At 50.7% G+C, this 25957-nt stretch overlaps 1 protein-coding gene across 1 annotated transcript in view; it reads right to left on the bottom strand.

Moving 5' to 3' along the window:
- The window catches only part of LOC132407440 (protein crumbs homolog 2-like), a 167136-nt gene that overhangs the window by 67958 nt on the left and 73221 nt on the right, over positions 1-25957 (bottom strand). The window contains exons 3-4 of the mRNA XM_059993943.1: positions 22351-22546; positions 17696-17835 (exon numbers count right to left, since the gene is read on the bottom strand). Of these exons, the coding sequence (XP_059849926.1) occupies positions 17696-17835; positions 22351-22546 (336 nt within the window). The remainder of the gene's footprint in view (positions 1-17695; positions 17836-22350; positions 22547-25957) is intronic.

A 25957-nucleotide genomic window follows, 5' to 3' on the forward strand; every position in this document is an offset into this window, starting at 1 on the left:
AAGGACCACGAGCACCACCTCCCTTTCAACATCAACAGGACCAGGTGCACCACCTCCCTTTCAACATCAACAGCACCACGAGCACCACCTCCCTTTCAACACCAACAGGACCAGGTGCACCAGCTCCCTTTCAACACCAACAGCACCATGGGCACAACCTCCCTTTCAACACCAACAGGACCACGGGCACATCCTCCCTTTCAACACAAACATGACCATGGGCACCGCCTCCCTTACAACACCAAAAGGACCACGAGCACCGCCTCCCTTTCGACATCAACAGCACCACGGGCACCACCTCCCTTTCAACATCAACAGCACCACGGGCACCACCTCCCTTTCAACATCAACAGCACCACGGGCTCCACCTCCCTTTCAACACCAACAGGACCATGAGCACCGCCTGCCTTTCAACACTAACAGCACCAGGGGCACCACCACCCTTACAACACGAACAGCACCATGGGCACCACCTCCCTTACAACACCAACAGCCCCATGGGCACCACCTCCCTTTCAACACCAACAGTACCATGGGCACCACCACCCTTTCAACACTAACATGACCATGGTCACCACCTCCCTTTCAACACTAACAGGACCATGCGCAACACCTCCCTTTCAACACCAACAGCACCATGGGCACCACCTCCGTTTCAAGACAAATATCACCATGGGCACCACCTCGCTTTCAACATCAACAGCACCACAGGCACCACCTCCCTTTCGAAATCAACAGCACCACGGGCACAACCTCCCTTTCAACAACAACAGGACCACGGGCACATCCTCCCTTTCAACGTCAACAGCACCACGGGCACCACCTCCCTTTCAACATCAACAGGACCATGTGCACCATCTCCCTTTCAACACCAAAAGGACCACGGGCACCACCTCCCTTTCGACATCAACAGCACCACGGGCACCAGCTCCCTTTCAACACCAACAGGACCAGGAGCACCAGCTCCCTTTCAACACCAACAGCACCATGGTCACCACCTCCCTTTCAACACCAACAGCACCATGGTCACCACCTCCCTTTCAACACCAACAGCACCATGGTCACCACCTCCCTTTCAACACCAACAGCACCATGGGCACCACCTCCCTTTCGAAATCAACAGCACCACGGGCACCACCTCCCTTTCAACACCAACAGCACCACGGGCACCACCTCCCTTTCAACACCAACAGCACCACGGGCACCACCTTGCTTTCAACACTAACAGCACCACCTCGCTTACAACATCAACAGCACCACGAGCACCCACTCCGTTTCGACATCAACAGCACCACGGGCACCACCTCCCTTTCAAAATCAACAGCACCACGGGCACCACCTCCCTTTCAACATCAACAGCACCATGGGCACATCCTCCCTTTCAACGTCAACAGGACCACGGGGACCACTTCCCTTTCAACACTAACATGACCATGGGCACCACCTCCCTTTCAACAAAGGGACCATGAGCACCACCTCCCTTTCAACACCAATAGGACGCCGGGGACCACCACCCTAACAACATGAACAGCACCATGGGCACCACCTCCCTTTCAACACCAACATGACCATGGGCACCACCTCCCTTTCAACACTAACATGACCATGGGCACCACCTCCCTTTCAACAAAGGGACCATGAGCACCACCTCCCTTTCAACACCAATAGGACGCCGGGGACCACCACCCTTACAACACGAACAGCAGCATGGGCACCACCTCCCTTTCAACACCAACAGCAGCATGGGCACCACCTCCCTTTCAACACCAACAGCACCATGGGCACCACCTCCGTTTCAAGACAAATATCACCATGGGCACCACCTCGCTTTCAACATCAACAGCACCACGGGCACCACCTCCCTTTCAACATCAACAGCACCACGAGCACCACCTCCCTTTCAACACCAACAGCACCATGGGCACAACCTCCCTTTCAACACCAACAGGACCACGGGCACATCCTCCCTTTCAACGTCAACAGCACCACGGGCACCACCTCCCTTTCAACACAAACATACCATGGGCACCACCTCCCTTTCAACATCAACAACACCACGGGCACTACCTCCCTTTCAACACAAACATGACCATGGGCACCACCTCCCTTTCAACACCAACAGGACCAGGAGCACCAGCTCCCTTTCAACACCAACAGCAGCATGGGCACAACCTCCCTTTCAACAGCAACAGGACCACTGGGACCACAACCCTTACAACACGAACAGCACCATGGGCACCACCTCCCTTTCAACATCAACAGGACCATGTGCACCATCTCCCTTTCAACACCAAAAGGACCTCGAGCACCACCTCCCTTTCGTCATCAACAGCACCACGGGCACCACCTCCCTTTCAACACCAACAGGACCATGAGCACCGCCTGCCTTTCAACACAAACAGCACCATGGACACCACCCCCCTTTCAACACTAACAGCACCACGGGCACCACCTCCCTTTCAACACCAACAGGATCACGGGGACCACCTCCCTTTCAACACGAACAGGACCACGAGGGCCACCACCCTTACAACACGAACAGCACCATGGTCACCACCTCCCTTTCAACACTAACATGACCACGGGCACCACCTCGCTTTCAACATCAACAGCACCACGGGGACCACCACCCTTTCGAAATCAACAGCACCACGGGCACCACCTCCCTTTCAACACCAACAGCAGCATGGGCACAACCTCCCTTTCAACATCAACAGCACCACTGGGATCACAACCCTTTCAACACAAACAGCACCATGGACACCACCCCCCTTTCAACACTAACAGCACCAGGGTCACCACCTCCCTTTCAACACCAACAGGATCACGGGGACCACCACCCTTACAACACGAACAGCACCATGGGCACCACCTCCCTTTCAACACCAACAGGATCACGGGGACCACCACCCTTACAACACGAACAGCACCACGGGCACCACCTCGCTTTCAACCTCAACAGCACCACGGGCACCACCTTGCTTTCAACACTAACAGCACCACCTCGCTTACAACATCAACAGCACCACGAGCACCCCCTCCGTTTCGACATCAACAGCACCACGGGCACCACCTCCCTTTCAACATCAACAGGACCACAGGCACCATCTCCCTTTCAACATCAACAAGACCACGAGCACCACCTCCCTTGAAAAACCAACAGGACCAAGGGCACGACCTCCCTTACAACACCAACAATACCACGGGCACCACCTCCCTTTCAACACCAACAGGATCATGGGCACCACCTCCATTTCAACACCAACAGGACTATGGGCACCACCTCCCATTCAACACCAACAGCACCATGGGCACCACCTCCCTTTCAACACCAACAGGACCACGGGGACCGCCTCCCTTACAACACCAACACCACAACGAGCACTACCTACCTTTCAACATTAAGGGGACCACGAGCACCATCTTCCTTTCAACACCATCAGCACCACGAGCACCACCTCCCTTTCAACACCAATAGGACCACGGGCACCACCTCCCTTTCAACACCAACAGGACCACGGATACCACCTCCCTTTCAACGTCAACAGCACCACGGGCTCCACCTCCCTTTCTTTCCTTCTTTTTTTTAAAATTTTTTTTGTTAGTTTTTCAAAACATTTTACAAATTAAAAACCCCAAATCCCAATGAGGAACATTAAAACAGTGCAAAATTAAGCATACAATAACAATATGTTACAAAGGAAGAGAATTTAGCAAAAAAAAAGCACCTAAATTAAAGACAAGTAAGCTTAGTGTCCTCCCCAAGCCCCACAACACAAGAAAAAACAACAGCAACTCCAGACCAACCACAACACAATATAGAGGGTATAAGTCAGGTCAGCCAAACTCCCAGACTGTGAATACACTCAGCAACAGAGAGTAATAATGCCTTCTACCAGAAAAAACAGGAGCTGAAAGCAAAGGACCGAAAAGAAAAAAAACCCTAGTCAAGAGGAAGGTTATGAAAGTACTCGGTAAAAGGTCCCCAGACCTTATGGAACTTTAGATCCGAATTGAGAACTGAATAATGAATTTTTTCGAGGTCCAAACAGGCCATGATGTCGTTAAGCCATTGAGCATGAGTGGGCGGGGCAACATCTCCATCTGAGGAGGATCAAGCGTCTAGCCAGGAGAGAGGCAAAGGATAATATTCGGCATTGGGTCGGGCCCAGACATAAATCTGTCTCGCCCCAAAAACCGAACAGAGCAATTAAGGGGTTTGGTTCTAGGTGCTGATTCAGAATACACGATAACGTAGTGAAGACATCTTTCCAGAATTTCTCCAAGCTAGGACAGAACCAGTACATATGGATGAGAGAGGCCACGCCCCTCTTGCATTTATCACAGAGCGGACTAACGCTAGGGTAGAATCGAGATAGTTTAGATTTAGACAAATGGGCTCTATTAACAATCTTAAACTGTAAAAGGCTGTGGCGAGCACAAAGAGAGGTTGAGTTAACCGATTTGAGAACTGAATCCCAGCTCTCCTCAGATAAGGAGATATTTAAGTCCTGCTCCCAGGCCATTTTGATTACCACGTCCCTTTCAACACCAACAGGACGACGAGCACCACCTCCCTGTCGACATCAACAGCACCACGGGCACCACCTCCCATTCAACACCAACAGCACCATTGGCACCACCTCACTTTCAACACCAACAGCACCATGGGCACCACCTCCATTTCAACAACAACAGGACCATGAGCACCACCTCCCTTTCAACACCAACAGCAACGTGGGCACCACCTCCATTTCAACACCAACAGCAACGTGGGCACCACCTCCATTTCAACACCAACAGGGCCATGAGCACCAGCTCCCTTTCAACACCAACAGCAACGTGGGCACAACCTCCCTTTCAACACCAACAGGACCACGGGCACATCCTCCCTTTCAACGTCAACAGCACCACGGGCACCACCTCCCTTTCAACACAAACATACCATGGGCACCACCTCCCTTTCAACATCAACATGACCATGAGCACCATCTCCCTTTCAACACCAAAAGGACCTCGAGCACCACCTCCCTTTCGACATCAACAGCACCACGGGCACCACCTCCCTTTCAACATCAACAACACCACGGGCACTACCTCCCTTTCAACACAAACATGACCATGGGCACCACCTCCCTTTCAACACCAACAGGACCAGGAGCACCAGCTCCCTTTCAACACCAACAGCAGCATGGGCACAACCTCCCTTTCAACAGCAACAGGACCACTGGGACCACAACCCTTACAACACGAACAGCACCATGGGCACCACCTCCCTTTCAACATCAACAGGACCATGTGCACCATCTCCCTTTCAACACCAAAAGGACCTCGAGCACCACCTCCCTTTCGTCATCAACAGCACCACGGGCACCACCTCCCTTTCAACACCAACAGGACCATGAGCACCGCCTGCCTTTCAACACAAACAGCACCATGGACACCACCCCCCTTTCAACACTAACATGACCATGGTCACCACCTCCCTTTCAACACTAACAGGACCATGCGCAACACCTCCCTTTCAACACCAACAGCACCATGGGCACCACCTCCGTTTCAAGACAAATATCACCATGGGCACCACCTCGCTTTCAACATCAACAGCACCACAGGCACCACCTCCCTTTCAACATCAACAGCACCACAGGCACCACCTCCCTTTCAACATCAACAGCACCACGGGGACCACCACCCTTTCGAAATCAACAGCACCACGGGCACAACCTCCCTTTCAACAACAACAGGACCACGGGCACATCCTCCCTTTCAACACCAACAGGACCATGGGCATCACCTCCCTTTTAACACAAATATCACCACGGGCACCACCTCGCTTTCAACATCAACAGAACCACGGGCACCACCTCCCTTTCAACATCAACAGAACCATGGGCACATCCTCCCTTTCAACACCAACAGGACCATGGGCATCACCTCCCTTTCAACAACAACAGAACCACGGGCACCACCGCCCTTTCGACGTCAACAGCACCACGGGCTCCAACTCCCTTTCAACACCAACAGGACCATGGGCACCACCTCCATTTCAACACCAACAGCACCATGGGCACCACCTCCTTATCAACACCAACAGCACCACGGGCACCACCTCCCTTTCAACATCAACAGAACAACGAGCACCACCTCCCCTTCAATATCAACAGGACCATGGGCACCACATCACTTTCAACACCAACAGGACACTGGGCACCACCTCCCTTTCAACACCAACAGGACCATGGGCACCACCTCCCTTTCAACACCAACAGCACCACGGGCACCACCTCCCTTTCAACACCAACAGGACCATGAGCACCACCTCCCTTGCGACATGAACAGGACCATGGGCACCAGCTCCCTTTCAACATCAACAGAACAACGAGCACCACCTCCCCTTCAATATCAACAGGACCATGGGACCCACCTCACTTTCAACATCAAAAGCACCACGGGCACCACCTCCCTTGCAACACGAACAGGACAATGGGCACCACCTCCATTACAGCACCAACAGCACCATATGAACCATCTCCCTTTCAAAACCAACAGGACCATGGACACCACCTCCCTTTCAATATCAACAGGACCATGGGCTCCACCTCCCTTTCAACATCAACAGAACCACGGGCACCACCTCCCTTTCAACACCAACAGGACCATGGGCACCACCTCCCTTTCAACACCAACTGCACCACGGGTACTACCTCCCTTTCAACAATAACAACACCACGGGAACCACCTCCCTTTCAACAGAAACAGGACCACGAGCACCACATCATTTTCAAAATCAACAGGACCACGGGCACGAACTCCATTACAACACCAACAGCACCATATGCACCACCTCCCTTTCAACACCAAAGGGACCATGGAAACCACCTCCCTTTCAACACTAACAGGACCATGGGCACCACTTCCCTTTCCACACCAACTGGGCCACGAGCACCACCTCCCTTGCAACACGAACACGACCATGGGCAACACCTCCTTTACAACACCAACAGCACCACGAGCACCACCTCACTTTCAACACCATCAGGACGACGAGCACTACCTCCCTTTCAAAAACAACAGGACCATGGGCACCACCTCCCTTTCAACACCAACAGCACCACGAGCACCACCTCCCTATCAACATCAACAGCACCACGGGCACCACCTCGCTTTCAACACCAACAGCAACGTGGGCACCACCCCACTTAGAACATCAATAGCCCCACGGGCACCACCTCCCTTTCAACACCAACAGTACCTTGGGCAACACCTCCCTTTCAACATCAACAGGACCATGGGCACCACCTCCCTTTCAACACCAACAGAACCATGAGCACCACCTCCCTTTCAACATCAACAGGACCATGGGCACCACCTCCCTTTCAACACAAATATCACCATGGGCACCACCTCCCTTTCAGCATCAACAGAACCACGGGCACCACCTCCCTTTCAACATCAACAGCACCATGGGCTCCACCACCCTTTCAACATCAACAGGAACATGGGCACCACCTCCCTTTCAACACAAATATCACCATGGGCACCACCTCGCTTTCAACATCAACAGAACCACGGGGACCACCACCATTACAACACGAACAGCACCATGGGCCCCACCTCCCTTTCAAAACCAACATGACCATGGGCACCACCTCCCTTTCAACACCAACAGGACCCTGGGCACCATCTCCCCTTCAATATCAACAGAACCACGGGCACCACCTCCCTTTCAACATCAACAGAACCACGGGCACCACCTCCCTTTCAACACCAACAGGACCACGGGGACCACCACCATTACAACACCAACAGCACCATGGGCACCACATCACTTTCAACACCAACATGACCCTGGGCACCACCTCCCTTTCAACATCAACTGAACAACGAGCACCACCTCCCCTTCAATATCAACAGGACCATGGGACCCACCTTGCTTTCAACATCAAAAGCACCACGGGCACCACCTCCCTTGCAACACCAACAGGACATTGCACACCACCTCCATTACAGCACCAACAGCACCATATGAACCATCTCCCTTTCAAAACCAACAGGACCATGGACACCACCTCCCTTTCAATATCAACAGGACCATGGGCTCCACCTCCCTTTCAACACAAATATCAACATGGGCACCACCTCGCTTTCAACACCAACAGCACCACGGGCACCACCTCACTTTCAACACCAACAGGACGACGAGCACCACTTCCCTTTCGACATCAACAGCACCACGGGCACCACGTCCCTTTGAACATCAACATCACCACGGGCACCACCTCCCTTTCAACACCAACAAGACCACGGTGTCCGCCACCCTTACAACATGAACAGCACCACGGGCACCACCTCCCTTTCAAAACTAACATGACCATGGGCACCACCGACCTTTCAACATCAACAGGACCACGAGCAGCACCTCCCTTTCAACACCAACAGGACCATGGGCACCACCTCCCTTTCAACACCAACAGGACAATGGGCACCACCTCCCTTTCAACACAAATATCACCACGGGCACCACCTCGCTTTCAACACCAACAGCAACGTGGGCACCACCCCACTTAAAACATCAACAGCCCCATGGGCAACACCTCCCTTTCAACACCAACAGTACCTTGGGCACCACCTCCCTTTCAACACCAACAGGACAATGGGCACCACCTCCCTTTCAACACAAATATCACCACGGGCACCACCTCGCTTTCAACACCAACAGCAACGTGGGCACCACCCCACTTAAAACATCAACAGCCCCATGGGCAACACCTCCCTTTCAACACCAACAGGACCATGGGCTCCACCTCCCTTTCAACACCAACAGGACCATGGGCACCACCTCCCTTTTAACACAAATATCACCATGGGCACCACCTCGCTTTCAACATCAACAGAACCACGGGGACCACCACCCTTTCAACATCAACAGCACAACGAGCACTACTGACCTTTCAACATCAACATCAACATCAACCTTGCTTTCAACACTAACAGCACCACCTCACTTTCAACACCAACATGACCACGAGCACCACCTCCATTTCAACACAAACAGCACCACGAGCACCACCTCAATTTCCACACCAATGGCACCACGAGCACCACCTCACTTGCTACACCAACAGCACAATGGGGATCACCTCACTTCCAACACCAACAGGACCATGATCACCACCTCCCTTTCAACACCAACAGAACCATGGGCACAACCTCACTTTCAACACCAACAGCACCACGGGTACTACCTCCCTTTCAACAATAACAACACAACGGGAACCACCTCCCTTTCAACACCAACAGGACCATGGGCACCACCTCACTTTCAACATCAACAGGGCCATGTGCACCACCTCCCTTACAGCACCAACAGCACAACGAGCACTACTGACCTTTCAACATCAACAGGACCACAAGCTGCACCTCCCTTTCAACACCAACAGGACACACGGGCACCACCTCCCTTTCAACACCAACAGGACCATGGGCACCACCTCCCATTCAACACCAACAGGACCATGGGCACCAGCTCATTTTCAACACCAACAGCAACGTGGGCACCACCCCACTTAAAACATCAACAGGACCATGGGCACCACCTCCCTTTCAACACCAACAGTACCTTGGGCTCCACCTCCCTTTCAACACCAACAGGACCATGGGCACCACCTCCCTTTTAACACCAACAGGACCATGGGCTCCACCTCCCTTTCAACACCAACAGGACCATGGGCTCCACCTCCCTTTCAACACCAACAGGACCATGGGCACCACCTCCCTTTCAACACCAACAGTACCTTGGGCTCCACCTCCCTTTCAACACCAACAGGACCATGGGCACCACCTCCCTTTTAACACCAACAGGACCATGGGCTCCAACTCCCTTTCAACATCAACAGGACCACGGGGACCACCACCACCATTACAACATGAACAGCACCATGGGCACCACCTCCTTATCAACACCAACAGCACCATGGGCACCACCTCCCTTTCAACACCAACAGCACCATGAGCACCACCTCCCTTTCGACATCAACAGCACCACGGGCTCCAACTCCCTTTCAACACCAACAGGACCATGGGTACCACCTCCCTTTCAACAATAACAACACCACGGGAACCACCTCCCTTTCAACATCAACAGGACCACGGGCACGAACTCCATTACAACACCAACAGCACAATATGCACCACCTCCCTTTCAACACCAACAGGACCCTGGGCGTCACCTCATTTTGAACACCAACAGGACGATGAGCACCAGCTTCCTTTAAACACAAACAGCACAATGTGCAGAACATCACTTTAAAGATCAACAGCACCACGGGCACCACCTCCCTTACAACAGCAACAGCACCATATGCACCATCTCCCTTTCAAAACTAACAGGACCATCGGCACCACCTCACTTTCAACACTAACAGGACCATGGGCAACACTTCCGTTTCAACACCAACTGGCACACGAGCAACACCTGCCTTTCAACACTAACAGGACCATAAGCACCACTTCCCTTTCAACACTAACAGGACCACGGGCACCACCTCCCTTACAACACCAACAGCAACATATGCACCATCTCACGTTCAAAACCAACAGGACCAGGGGCACCAACTCACTTTCAAAACTAACAGGACCATGGGAACCACCACCATTTCAACACCAACTGGCCCACAAGCACCACCTCCATTTCAACACAAACAGCACCGCGAGCACCACCTCAATTTCCACACCAATAGCACCACGAGCACCACCTCACTTGCTACACCAACAGCACAACGGGGATCACCTCGCTTCCAACACCAACAGGACCATGATCACCACCTCCCTTACAACATGAACAGCACCATGGGCACCACCTCCCTTACAAAACTAACATGACCATGGGCACCACCTCCCTTGCAACACCAACAGGACATTGCACACCACCTCCATTACAGCACCAACAGCACCATATGAACCATCTCCCTTTCAAAACCAACAGGACCATGGACACCACCTCCCCTTCAATATCAACAGAACCACGGGCACCACCTCCCTTTCAACATCAACAGAACCACGGGCACCACCTCCCTTTCAACACCAACAGGACCACGGGGACCACCACCATTACAACACCAACAGCACCATGGGCACCACATCACTTTCAACACCAACATGACCCTGGGCACCACCTCCCTTTCAACATCAACTGAACAACGAGCACCACCTCCCCTTCAATATCAACAGGACCATGGGACCCACCTTGCTTTCAACATCAAAAGCACCATGGGCACCACCTCCCTTTCAACACGAACAGGACAATGGGCACCACCTCCCTTTCAACACCAACAGGACCACGGGCACCACCTCCCTTGCAACACCAACAGGACATTGCACACCACCTCCATTACAGCACCAACAGCACCATATGAACCATCTCCCTTTCAAAACCATCAGGACCATGGACACCACCTCCCTTTCAATATCAACAGGACCATGGACACCACCTCCCTTTCAATATCAACAGGACCATGGGCTCCACCTCCCTTTCAACACAAATATCAACACGGGCACCACCTCGCTTTCAACACCAACAGCACCACGGGCACCACCTCACTTTCAACACCAACAGGACGACGAGCACCACTTCCCTTTCGACATCAACAGCACCACGGGCACCACGTCCCTTTGAACATCAACATCACCACGGGCACCACCTCCCTTTCAACACCAACAAGACCACGGTGTCCGCCACCCTTACAACATGAACAGCACCATGGGCACCACCTCCCTTTCAAAACTAACATGACCATGGGCACCACCGACCTTTCAACATCAACAGGACCACGAGCAGCACCTCCCTTTCAGCACCAACAGGACACACGGGCACCACCTCCCTTTCAACACCAACAGGACCATGGGCACCACCTCCCTTTCAAAAACAACAGCACCGCAAGCACCACCTCCCTTTCAACACCAACAGCACCACGGGCACCACCTCCCATTCAAAAACAACAGCACCACGGGCACCACCTCCCTTTCAACACCAACAGCACCACGGGCACCACCTCCATTTCAACATCAACAGAACCATGGGCTCCACCTCCCTTTCAACACCAACAGGACACACGGGCACCACCTCGCTTTCAACATCAACAGCCCCACGGGCATCACCTCCCTTTCAACACCAACAGTACCATGGGCACCACCTCCATTTCAACATCAACAGAACCATGGGCTCCACCTCCCTTTCAACACCAAAGGGACCATGAGCACAACCTCCCTTTTAATACCAATAGGAACACGAGCACCACCTCCCTTTCAACACCAACAAGACCATGGGCACCACCTCCCTTTCAACATCAACAGCACCACGGGCACCACCACCCTTTCAACACCAAGAAGACCAGGAGCACCAGCTCCCTTTCAACACCAACAGCACCATGGGCACAACCTCCCTTTCAATGTCAACAGCACCACGGGCACCACCTCCATGTCAACACCAACAGGACGACGAGCACCAACTCCCTTTCAACATCAACAGCACCACGGGCACCACCTCCCTTTCAACACCAACAGCACCACGGGCACCACCTCCCTTTCAACACCAACAGCACCACGGGCACAACCTCCCTTTCAACATCAACAGGACCATGGGCTCCACCTCCCTTTCAACACCAACAGCATCGTGGGCAACACCTCCCTTTCAACAACAACAGTACCATGGGCACCACCTCCCTTTCAACACCAACAGGACCACGAGGGCCACCACCCTTACAACACGAACAGCACCATGGTCATCACCTCCCTTTCAACACTAACATGACCATGGTCACCACCTCCCTTTCAACACTAACAGGACCATGCGCAACACCTCCCTTTCAACACCAACAGCACCATGGGCACCACCACCGTTTCAAGACAAATATCACCACGGGCACCACCTCGCTTTCAACATCAACAGCACCACAGGCACCACCTCCCTTTCAACATCAACAGCACCATGGGCACCACCTCCCTTTCAACATCAACAGCACCACGGGCACCACCTCCCTTTCAACACCAACAGGACCAGGAGCACCAGCTCCCTTTCAACACCAACAGCACCATGGGCACAACCTCCCTTTCAACAACAACAGCACCACGGGCACCACCTCCCTTTCAACACAAACATGACCATGGGCACCACCTCCCTTTCAACATCAACAGGACCATGTGCACCATCTCCCTTTCAACACCAAAAGGACCACGAGCACCACCTCCCTTTCGACATCAACAGCACCACGGGCACCACCTCCCTTTCAACATCAACAGCACCACGGGCACTACCTCCCTTTCAACACCAACAGGAGCATGGGCACAACCTCCCTTTCAACAGCAACAGGACCACGGGGACCACAACCCTTACAACACGAACAGCACCATGGGCACCACCTCCCTTTCAACACAAACATGACCATGGGCACCACCTCCCTTTCAACACCAACAGGACCATGTGCACCATCTCCCTTTCAACAACAAAAGGACCACGAGCACCACCTCCCTTTCAACATCAACAGGACCAGGTGCACCACCTCCCTTTCAACATCAACAGCACCACGAGCACCACCTCCCTTTCAACACCAACAGGACCAGGTGCACCAGCTCCCTTTCAACACCAACAGCACCATGGGCACAACCTCCCTTTCAACACCAACAGGACCACGGGCACATCCTCCCTTTCAACACAAACATGACCATGGGCACCGCCTCCCTTACAACACCAAAAGGACCACGAGCACCACCTCCCTTTCGACATCAACAGCACCACGGGCACCACCTCCCTTTCAACATCAACAGCACCACGGGCACTACCTCCCTTTCAACATCAACAGGACCATGAGCACCGCCTGCCTTTCAACACTAACAGCACCAGGGGCACCACCACCCTTACAACACGAACAGCACCATGGGCACCACCTCCCTTACAACACCAACAGCCCCATGGGCACCACCTCCCTTTCAACACCAACAGTACCATGGGCACCACCACCCTTTCAACACTAACATGACCATGGTCACCACCTCCCTTTCAACACTAACAGGACCATGCGCAACACCTCCCTTTCAACACCAACAGCACCATGGGCACCACCTCCGTTTCAAGACAAATATCACCATGGGCACCACCTCGCTTTCAACATCAACAGCACCACAGGCACCACCTCCCTTTCAACATCAACAGCACCACAGGCACCACCTCCCTTTCGAAATCAACAGCACCACGGGCACAACCTCCCTTTCAACAACAACAGGACCACAGGCACCATCTCCCTTTCAACATCAACAAGACCACGAGCACCACCTCCCTTGAAAAACCAACAGGACCAAGGGCACGACCTCCCTTACAACACCAACAATACCACGGGCACCACCTCCCTTTCAACACCAACAGGATCATGGGCACCACCTCCATTTCAACACCAACAGGACTATGGGCACCACCTCCCATTCAACACCAACAGCACCATGGGCACCACCTCCCTTTCAACACCAACAGGACCACGGGGACCGCCTCCCTTACAACACCAACACCACAACGAGCACTACCTACCTTTCAACATTAAGGGGACCACGAGCACCATCTTCCTTTCAACACCATCAGCACCACGAGCACCACCTCCCTTTCAACACCAATAGGACCACGGGCACCACCTCCCTTTCAACACCAACAGGACCACGGATACCACCTCCCTTTCAACGTCAACAGCACCACGGGCTCCACCTCCCTTTCTTTCCTTCTTTTTTTTAAAATTTTTTTTGTTAGTTTTTCAAAACATTTTACAAATTAAAAACCCCAAATCCCAATGAGGAACATTAAAACAGTGCAAAATTAAGCATACAATAACAATATGTTACAAAGGAAGAGAATTTAGCAAAAAAAAAGCACCTAAATTAAAGACAAGTAAGCTTAGTGTCCTCCCCAAGCCCCACAACACAAGAAAAAACAACAGCAACTCCAGACCAACCACAACACAATATAGAGGGTATAAGTCAGGTCAGCCAAGCTCCCAGACTGTGAATACACTCAGCCACAGAGGATAATAATGCCTTCTACCAGAAAAAAAAGGAGCTGAAAGCAAAGGACCAAAGAGAAAAAAAACCCTAGTCAAGAGGAAGGTTATGAAAGTACTCGGTAAAAGGTCCCCAGACCTTATGGAACTTTAGATCCGAATTGAGAACTGAATAATGAATTTTTTCAAGGTCCAAACAGGCCATGATGTCGTTAAGCCATTGAGCATGAGTGGGCGGGGCAGCATCTCTCCATCTGAGGAGGATCAAGCGTCTAGCCAGGAGAGAGGCAAAGGATAATATTCGGCATTGGGTCGGGCCCAGACATAAATCTGTCTCGCCCCAAAAACCGAACAGAGCAATTAAGGGGTTTGGTTCTAGGTGCTGATTCAGAATACACGATAACGTAGTGAAGACATCTTTCCAGAATTTCTCCAAGCTAGGACAGAACCAGTACATATGGATGAGAGAGGCCACGCCCCTCTTGCATTTATCACAGAGCGGACTAACGCTAGGGTAGAATCGAGATAGTTTAGATTTAGACAAATGGGCTCTATTAACAATCTTAAACTGTAAAAGGCTGTGGCGAGCACAAAGAGAGGTTGAGTTAACCGATTTGAGAACTGAATCCCAGCTCTCCTCAGATAAGGAGATATTTAAGTCCTGCTCCCAGGCCATTTTGATTACCACGTCCCTTTCAACACCAACAGGACGACGAGCACCACCTCCCTTTCGACATCAACAGCACCACGGGCACCACCTCCCATTCAACACCAACAGCACCACTGGCACCACCTCACTTTCAACACCAACAGCACCATGAGCACCACCTCCATTTCAACAACAACAGGACCATGAGCACCACCTCCCTTTCGACATCAACAGCACCACGGGCACCACCTCCCTTTCAACACCAACAGCAACGTGGGCACCACCTCCATTTCAACACCAACAGGGCCATGAGCACCAGCTCCCTTTCAACACCAACAGCAACGTGGGCACCAACCCATTTCAAACATCAACAGCACCACGGGCACCACCTCCCTTTCAACATCAACAGCACCACGGGCACCACCTCCCTTTCAACACCAACAGCACCACGGGCACCACCTCCCTTTCAACATCAACAGCACCACGGGCACCACCTCCCTTTCAACACCAACATGACCATGGGCCCCACCTCCCTTTCAACATCAACAGCACCACGGGGACCACCTCCCTTACAACACCAACACCACAACGAGCACTACCTACCTTTCAACATTAAGAGGACCACGAGCACCATCTTCCTTTCAACACCATCAGCACCACGAGCACCACCTCCCTTTCAACACCAACAGCACCATGGGCACCACCTCCCTTTCAACACCAACAGGACCACGGATACCACCTCCCTTTCGACATCAACAGCACCACGGGCACATCCTCCCTTTCAACACCAACAGCACCATGGGCACCACCTCCATTTCAACAACAACAGCACCATGAGCACCACCTCCCTTTCAACACCAACAGGGCCAAGAGCACCAGCTCCCTTTCAACACCAACAGCAACGTGGGCACCAACCCATTTCAAACATCAACAGCTCCACGGGCATCACCTCCCTTTCAACATCAACATGACCATGGGCACCACCTCCCTTTCAACATCAACAGCACCACAGGCACCACCTCCCTTTCAACATCAACATGACCATGGGCACCACCTCCCTTTCAACATCAACAGCACCACAGGCACCACCTCCCTTTCAACATCAACATGACCACGGGCACCACCTCCCTTTCAACATCAACAGCACCACGGGCACCAGCTCCCTTTCAACACCAACATGACCATGGGCCCCACCTCCCTTTCAACATCAACAGGACCATGTGCACCACCTCCCTTTCAACACCAACAGGACCACGGGGACCACTTCCCTTTCAACACCAACAGCACAACGAGCATTACCTACCTTTCAACATCAAGAGGACCACGAGCACCATCTTCCTTTCAACACCAACAGCACCATGGGCACCACCTCCCTTTCAACACCAACAGGACCATGGGCACCAGCTCCCTTTCAACACCAACAGCACCACGAGCACCACCTGCCTTTCAACACCAACAGGACCATGGGCACCACCTGCCTTTCAACACCAACAGCACCATGGGCGCCACCTCCCTTTCAACACCAACAGGACCACGGGGACCACCACCCTTACAACATGAACAGCACCATGGGCACCACCTCCCTTTCAACACCAACAGGACCATGGGCACCACCTCCCTTTCAACACCAACAGGACCACGGGCACATCCTCCCTTTCAACACCAACAGCACCACGAGCACCACCTCCCTTTCAACACCAACAGCACCATGGGCACCACCTGCCTTTCAACACCAACAGCACCATGGGCACCACCTGCCTTTCAACACCAACAGGACCATGGGCACCACCTGCCTTTCAACACCAACAGGACCATGGGCACCACCTCCCTTTCAACACCAACAGGATATCGAGGACTAACTCCCTTTCAACACCATCTCCCTTTCTGAAGTCAGTGACCAGCAATTCTGTGTTTTTTTATTTTCAGGGAATGGACCTTGTCATGACCCCATGTCAGTAAGCTACCCTCTCTCTACCTCCTGTGTGTGTCCTCTTTGGTGTTCACTCACCTGCCCAGCAGAGGCAGTCGTAGGTCTTCACGCCTTCCAGACAGGTTGCATTGTTGGCACAGGGGCCCGAGGAACATTCCAGAATGTCAACCTCACAGTTTGTGCCTTCAAATCCTGTCTCGTCACAGTCGCAGTGGTAACTAGTGAAGCAAAATACAAAACATGAATCTTGCTTCTTGATTTCAGCAGAGGAAGAGGACTGACAGTTCAGAGTTTGGGGTGATTACGTGCATTCAATGTTTCTACTTGGCACAGCCCTTGAAAGCAGCATCTTATAGGTCCTTTTGTCCACAGGTACTCCTTTCTCCTTCCGAGAAACTAAACTCCACATCCCTGTCACCCCTTATCATCAACTGATAGGAGCACTTATTGTTGTCAATATTACTTAAAACTGTCCTAAGAGTTAGTGAAACAGGCCATTCGGCCCACCTAGTCTGTACCAACTGCTAATCAGCCTACTCACATCGACCCACACCTGGACCATAGACTTCCATACACAATTCTTCTCTTAAATCAAACCCGTATCCAGCACTTCCGCTGGCTGCTCGTTCCACATTTTCACCACCCTCTGAGTGAAGATATTCCCCTTCATTTCCCTTACACATTTCACCTTTCACCCTTAACCCATGGCCCCTGGTTTTAGTTTCACCCAGCCTCAATGGAAAAAGCCAGCTTGCATTTACCCCATCTATACCCCTCATAATTTGTACACCTCTATCAAATCTCCCCTCATTCTCCTACACTCCAGGGAGTCATGTCCTAATCTATTCAACCTTTCCCTATAAATCAGGTCAAGTCCCAGCAACATCCTTGTAAATTTTTTCTGCACTCCTTCAATCTTACGGACATCTTTCCTGGAGATAGGTGACCAGAACTATATACAGTACTGTATATACCAGTACCAGCTTCAACATAACATTCAAATGACCTTGGTCATCGCTACCCAGTGCCCGAAGGAAAACATTCTCAGCTTTTCCAACCCATTAGATAGATCCAACATGGAGAGGATGTTTCCTGTAGAGGGGGAGTCTCGGACCAAGGGGCCAGCCTCAGAATACAAGGAGTTTCCTTTGGAATAGAGGTGAGGAGGAATTCCTTTCGCTGAACAGCAGCGAATCTGTAAAATTCATTGCCACAAACAGCTGTGGGAGCCAATTCATTGGGTACATCTAAAGCGGAGGTTGACAGGTTCTTGATTAGTCAGGGAGTCAAAGGTTACACGGAGAAGGAAGGAGAATGGGGTTGAGAGGGATAATAAATTAGTCATGATGGAATGCTAGAGCAGACACAATGGGCTGAATGGCCTAATTCTGCTCCAATGTCTTACGGTCTAAATTCACTCATTCCTGCAGCTATGGGGAGACTCCGAAGGAGGTTCATGAGAATGAAAGGATTAACATAGGAGAAGTGTTTAATGTTGCTCAGCCTTGTAGTTCAGAAGGATAATGCTGGGGGAGTCTGACTGAAACCTAGCAGATAATGAAAGGCCTGGATAGAGTGGATGTGGAGAAGCCAATCTTTGATCGTTCTTTATTGATGATCGGAATGAATGGATGGTGGGGAGGGGGCTGTTCCAGTTGGTGAACGGAACGAGAACTAGAGATCAGAGGAGAACCAACTCAACAGTTGCCTATTGAGAATGTATTTGCAATATATGACAGGAAACTAAAGGACGTGTAGAACAGATGAGGTGGAGGCAGGTTCCATTATGGTTTAAAGAGGGACTGGGATATTTGAAGATAAAAGTTTTTAAAATATCAGCTTTATTTGTCACAGTACGTCATTTGCATGTCTGAGGATGCGCTGGGGCCACACTTCGTGTTGCCAGGCTACCAGCGCCAACGTAGCATGCCTACAACTTACTAACCCTTTCCTGTGCATCTTTGGACAGTGGGGGGGTGGGGGGGAACCAAAGCACCCGGAGGAAACCCAGATGGTCACAGGGAGAACGTACAAACTCCTTACGGATAGTGGCAGAATTGAATCCAGGTTGCTAGCACCGTGTTACATTAACTGCTATGCAAAAAAACATTTATGAGGCTACAGGGGAGGAGCTGGTGGGTGCAACTAGGAAGTTTCATTGGTACAGCTGTCACAGATATGATGGTCCAAATAGCCTCCTTCCATATTATAACCATTCAATGTTTCATGGCAACTGAGAAAGTTCATTCTCAGGCTCCGGAGTTTGGTGAACGTGTTAAATTGCAAGCTGTGCCGCCACCTAGGGGCGGAAATGTGAATGGCATCTAGAAAGGTGAAATATTTCAATTCGTTTCTTTTCTGTCTTAGCCATGTGGAATTTAATTATCTTTCTCTAGTCCTGGGGCTGTTCCAAAAATCAATGGGTGGAGGGGGTACGTGAGACATGGACATCACCAGCAAAGTCAATAACCATGATACGACACCTGTTAGCATAGCACTTTATGGTGCGAGCAATTGGGATTCAATTCCTGTCAATGTCTGTCAGGAGTTTGTATGCTCTCCCTGTGGACACGTGTACTTCCTCTGAGTTCCTCCCATATTCCAAGACGTACCGGTTAGCAGGTTAATTGTCATGTGGGTGTAATTGGGTAGCATTGGCTCTTGGGCCGAGAGGGCCTGTTACCGTGCTGTGTCTCTAAAATCTCCACTAAAATCTCTTTTTAAAAAATCTCAAGAAAAATCTATATATACTAAGCAATCCAGCGACAATCCCGAATACCCGGAGGAAACCCGCACAGTTAAGGAGAGAACGTAAAAACTCCTTCCAGACAGCGGTGGAACTGAACCCGGGTTGCTGGCTCTGTAAAGTATTACATTAGCTGCCATGCAACCGTGAGCCAGTGAAGAAATATCTACAATTGATGTGATGGAACACGTGTATGCTGGCTGGAGAATTGGGGGGGGGGGGGGGAGGGAGATGCACAGAACAGTGGGTGTCCAGAATCCCACCTTTTTACAATAATTTTAAAACACTGCATTTTCAGCCAAAACTACAGCAGGCAGCATCTCCCAGTGGCCTCCCTAGCCACCACTCTCATTCCGACATGTCGGTCCACGACCTCGTGTACTGCCACGATGAGGCCACTCTCAGGCTGCAGGAGCAACACCTCACATTCCGGCCGGGTAGCCTCCAACCAGACAGCATGAAAATCGACTTCTCTAACCTCCGGTAATCTCTCGCTTTTTCCACTTCCCCTCAGGCTCCCCCCTCATCACTTCGCTTCCTCTCTCCTGCCTATCAGAATCAGAAGCAGGTTCATTATCACTGACACGCGCCTCCCCCTGGTGCCCCTCTGCCTTCCCTTTCCACCACGGTCCACTCTCCTATCAGATTCCCCCTTCTTCAGTCCTTTTCCTCTTCCACTTATCAGCCCCCATTTGCCCCCTTCCCCACCCACACGTCTTCTCTCTCACCCATCACCTTCCTGCTTGTCCTCCTCCCCTTCCCCCCACTTCATTGTGACTTCTCCCCCCCCCCCCCTCCATTCCAGTCCTGATGAACGATGTTGGCCCTGAAATTTTGACTGTTTGTGGCCCTCCAGGAGCTGCTGAGCTCCTCCAGCACAATGTGTGTGATGCTCTGGATCTCGAGCATCTGTAGAATCCCCGGTGTCCCGATGAAGAATCCACTTACAAGTGACGTAAAGCTAACTGGTCATTTCTCAGAAATCACTGCGGAGGGTCCGGTTAGTTTATAAGATTATGAGAAGCACAGAGCAGACAGGCGGCATCTTTTCCCCAGGGTTAAAATATCTAACAGCAGAGGGAATGCATTTAAGGTGAGAAGGGGGTAACAGAGGGGATGTGAGGGGCAAGTTTTTTTAACACAGAGTGGTGGGTGCCTGGAATGCACTGCCTGGGGTGGGAGTAGAGGCAGATACGTTAGGGACATTTAAGAGAGATAGGCACATGGATGTGAGGAAAATGGAAGCATATGGACATTGTGTAGGCAGGTTAGTTTAGTTGGCCATTTGATTACTAATGTAAGTGATTCAGCACAACATTGTGGGCCAAAGGGCCTGGTCCTGCGCTGTCACTTCATACGTTCTATGAATCGAAGTGATGAATTATTCCTGGACTCGATGTTTTTCCTCTCACCTGTCCTCTTGGTAAGAGTTGGGTCCTCGCTAGATGGGATGTGACACAAACACTTGAATAACTGTGCAGTGAAACCCTGCGTCCTGCATGGAAAGGCCAGCAGGGTGATGGGGAAGCGTTACGTGTTTTCCTGAGTAACACACACCGAACGCTAGAGGAACTCTGGAAGCATCTATAAAGTGGAATAACAGACGATGCTTCAGGCAGAGACCTTTATCAGGATCTTTCATGAGTCAAAGAACATAGAACAGCGCAGGAACACGTTATTAAATTAGTCATGAAAAGGCGAACTAACCTCTTCCATCTTCCTCGCATTCACACATTTATCTCGACATCTCTTACAGTCCCTGTTTCTGCCTCTCCCCATGCAGTGCATTCCAGTCACCCACTGGTCTCGGAGCAAAAAACTTGCCCCTCACATCTCCTTTGAGCATGCCCCCCGATGAAGGGTCTCAACTGTTTATGCCCCTCCGTAGTTGCTGCCTGACCTGCTGAGTTTCTCTGGCATTAGTGCATGTTACTCTGGATTTCCTGCATCTGCAGAATCTCCTGTGTTTACTACACCTGCTGCTTACCGATTGATCAGGTCCTTGCATTTCCCGCCATTGATGCACGGATCGCTAGCACACTCATTGATATCTATCTCGCAGTTAACCCCTCCATAGCCAGCGGGGCAGGCACAGCTGTAGAACGCGACATGGTCTTTACACACGGCACCATTCCGACAGGGATTAGACTCGCATTCTTGTATCTCAACCTCGCAGTTCAGACCTTTGGAAATTAGGAGACAATGTGGGTTTTAAACAAAATCTCACTTTTCTTTTTCACTGAGAAGTTATCTACACAGAAATAATCTTTTAAAAAATGGAAATAGGTCATTTCATACTGTTAAGATAGAAATAAGAAGAAATGGATAAGTAACAAAGAAATCAAGATGAATTCTCGTTATGGATCACTAAATTTCTAGCAGTGACCACAGGTTAACAACAGCTGTTGAAAATTTACCCTGGTGTCGACCAGCGTCCTTGACTCTACTTTGGAATTAAATTCAATACTTTTCATTTTTTTTTAAATAAAGATTTAATTTCTGAAAATCCAAGTCTGTCTTTTTGTTAGAAAAAGAATGAACAGTGTCTGCAACTTTTAAGCAGTTTAAAATTGAAGATAAACTGGGATTTGGTGCCTGTCAGAGAGCAGATTAATATGCCTGTGAGTCGAATGGGTTTTATAGAATACAGAATATTACAGCACAGTACAGAGTCTTCGGCCCTCAGTATTGTTCTCACTATTTTGCTCTGTTTATTTTTAATTTTTTTTATCTATTGCACTGTGCTGTTGTCCCAAAACAGGTCAGGGTGTTGGGGCACAAGGCGAGGGGGCGGGCCAGTCCAGATCATCACTCCACGACATTTACTCACTCTGTGCTGAACTATGGGACTCTCTTTGCAAACTTCAGTTCAGAACGGTTAATGTTTGCATGACGCGTTTTTTCCCTCTCTGCACATTGGGTGTTTGATGGTATTTGTTTTTAATGGGTTCTTATGGTTTCCTCTGTTTCGTGACTGCCTGTTAGGAGACGAATCTTAACGTTGTATAATGTATATGTACTTTGATGACAGATGTTATTTGAACTTTGAAAGCAACAAAGTTCACAGCATATCTCAGTGACAATAAACCTGATTCTGAATTCTGGATAAGATCAGCACTGAAAACAAATCGTAGCATGATTCAGGATTCGGAGGATGGTATGATGGTGGGCTTTGCTTTTGCAGACATTGAAGGAAGTGTTGTTGATTGTGTACACCCCATCCTACAGCTCACTGTGATTGACACCGCACATTGTCACACTTAATAACTTTCACTCTAGCTAGTGGTCTTCAGCATTAGATGTAATGGCTGTCACCAAACCTTTGTAGACTGCAGTCAGCCGACCAACACGTACAAAATGCTGGAGGAACTCAGCCTGTCAGCCTTCCCCTTCCCTGCCTAATTACTCAGGACTCACACAGCCGTCACAGTATTTAAATAGTCCTCTCTTCTACCTCCCCAGACATCCCCCTCTTCCCATCAGGCAGAAAATACCCAGGTTTGCTACGCTTGCCCATATCCCTGCAAGCATCCTACATACTGCTCTTGCCTATTCAGCTCCTCCCTCAGCTCCTTCGGGGCCCCCAGGCGAGGCAATACCATCTACGAACCTGCTGGGGTCATCCATTGTGTCTGCTGCTCCCGATGCGACCTCCTCTACATTGGCGAGGACGGTCGTGAACTGGGGGACCGCTTCGTCGAGCACCTCTGCTCCATCTGCCAAAAGCAGAACCTCCCAGTGGCCAAAAATTTTAACTCCAATTCCTATTCCCATTCTGACTTGTCACTCCATGGCCTCCTCTTGTGCCAAGAGGCCACCCTCGGGGTGGAGGAGCAACACCTTATATTCCTTCTCAGTAGCCTCCAACCTAATGGCAGGAATATCAATTTCACCTTCAAGTAAAAAAAATGTTCCCTCCCCCTCCTCTTCTTCTATTCCCCACTCCGGCCTCTTACCTCTTCTCACCAGCCCATTACCTCCTCCTTCCCTTTCTCCATTGTTCCATTCTCCTCTCCTACCAGATTCCTTCCTCTCCAACCCTTTACCTTACCCACCCACCTGGCTTCACCTATCACCTTCTAGCTATCCTCCTTCCCCTCCCCCTACCCCTTTATTCTGGCATCTTCCCCCTTCCTTTCCGGTCCTGAAGATGAGTCTCAGCCCAAAACATCAACAGTTTGTTCATCTCCATAGATGCTGCCTGACTCTCAGAGTTTCTGCAAATACAAAAGCTCGTTACAAGACTATTAGTATGATACAATGGTCTCCTGACCTCAGAATCTACCTCGATTCTACCTGCACTGCACGTTCTCTGAAGCTGTCACACTTATTCAGCACTCTTATTCTAGCTCAAAGCACTGTGTAATGATCTGATCTGTATGTCCGACATGCTTTTCCCTGTATCTCAGTACATGAGACAATACTAAACCAATATCCAAAGATAATGTGGGAGACTGGTACACACGTTATTGTTTTACCTTGCTCTACCTCAGTGCGTTCCTTCAGGTTGTTATAGCAGGGGGTGGTACTGGGGATGAGCCCCCACAACCTATTAAAAAGCTCCCAATGCTGTGCGTCTCAAATAGCCTCTGACAACCAAGTCCAGTTCCTGCCCTTCGTGTATGTTGGTACGTGTGACAATAATAAACCAATTTTTAAAAAGATTTTACGGTTACGTTTATTTGTCACTGTATGTAGAAACATACAGTGAAATCCGTCATTTGTATCAAATCAATTCAGCGAGGGTGCACTGGGTCAGCCTGCGTGTGTTGCCACACTTCTGGTGCCAATGTCGCACGCTCACAACGTAATAACCGTAACCTGTACGTTTTTGGACTGTGAGCGGAAACCAGAGCACCTGGAGGAAACCCACATAGTCACTGAGAGAACATAGAGACTCCTTACGGACATCAGAAGATCTTTACCAAATGGTCAACAAAACATAATTAACTCAGTGTTGCCTGAACCTCAACCAGTTAAGTGAAATTGTAGAATCGTAATAACACAGGAGGCCATTTGGCCCATCATTGTCTTCCTGGTTGAGGAAGATCTAACCCTACTTTACAGTAATAGGGCAGGACTGACTCCGTATATTTCAACGCTCACCACGAACCAGAGAGGCTCCCCTTGAATAGTTAACTATTTATTTAGTGATTCAGCGTGGAGGAAGCCCTCTTGGCCCTTTGAGCCAAGCCACACCAGCAACCGCTGACAAACCTGATTAATCCTCACCTATTCACAGGAAAATTTACAATGACCAATCAACTTACCCGGTATGTGTGTTCCCCAGGGAGGACGTACAGACACTCCTTACGGAATGGTGCGGGTGTTGAACTCCAGAGCAGCCCGAGCTGCAGCGATGTCATGCTAACTGCTAGGCCAGTGTGGTGCCCAGCTTACCCCCTCCCGAGGCAAAGCAGCACACCTGTTCAATGCACCTTCTTTGTATCGGGAGGCAGCGGCGGCAGCAGAGCGGTTGTCGCCCGTTATTTACAGCTCGCTGCGTCGGAGTTCATTCCTGCGCTGCCGGTAAGAAATTTGCACGCTCCTTCCCATGAGCACATGGGCTTCCTCCAAGTGCTCCAGTTTCCTCC

The sequence above is a fragment of the Hypanus sabinus genome, chromosome 18 (genome assembly GCF_030144855.1).
Source record: "Hypanus sabinus isolate sHypSab1 chromosome 18, sHypSab1.hap1, whole genome shotgun sequence".
Lineage (NCBI taxonomy): Eukaryota > Metazoa > Chordata > Chondrichthyes > Myliobatiformes > Dasyatidae > Hypanus > Hypanus sabinus.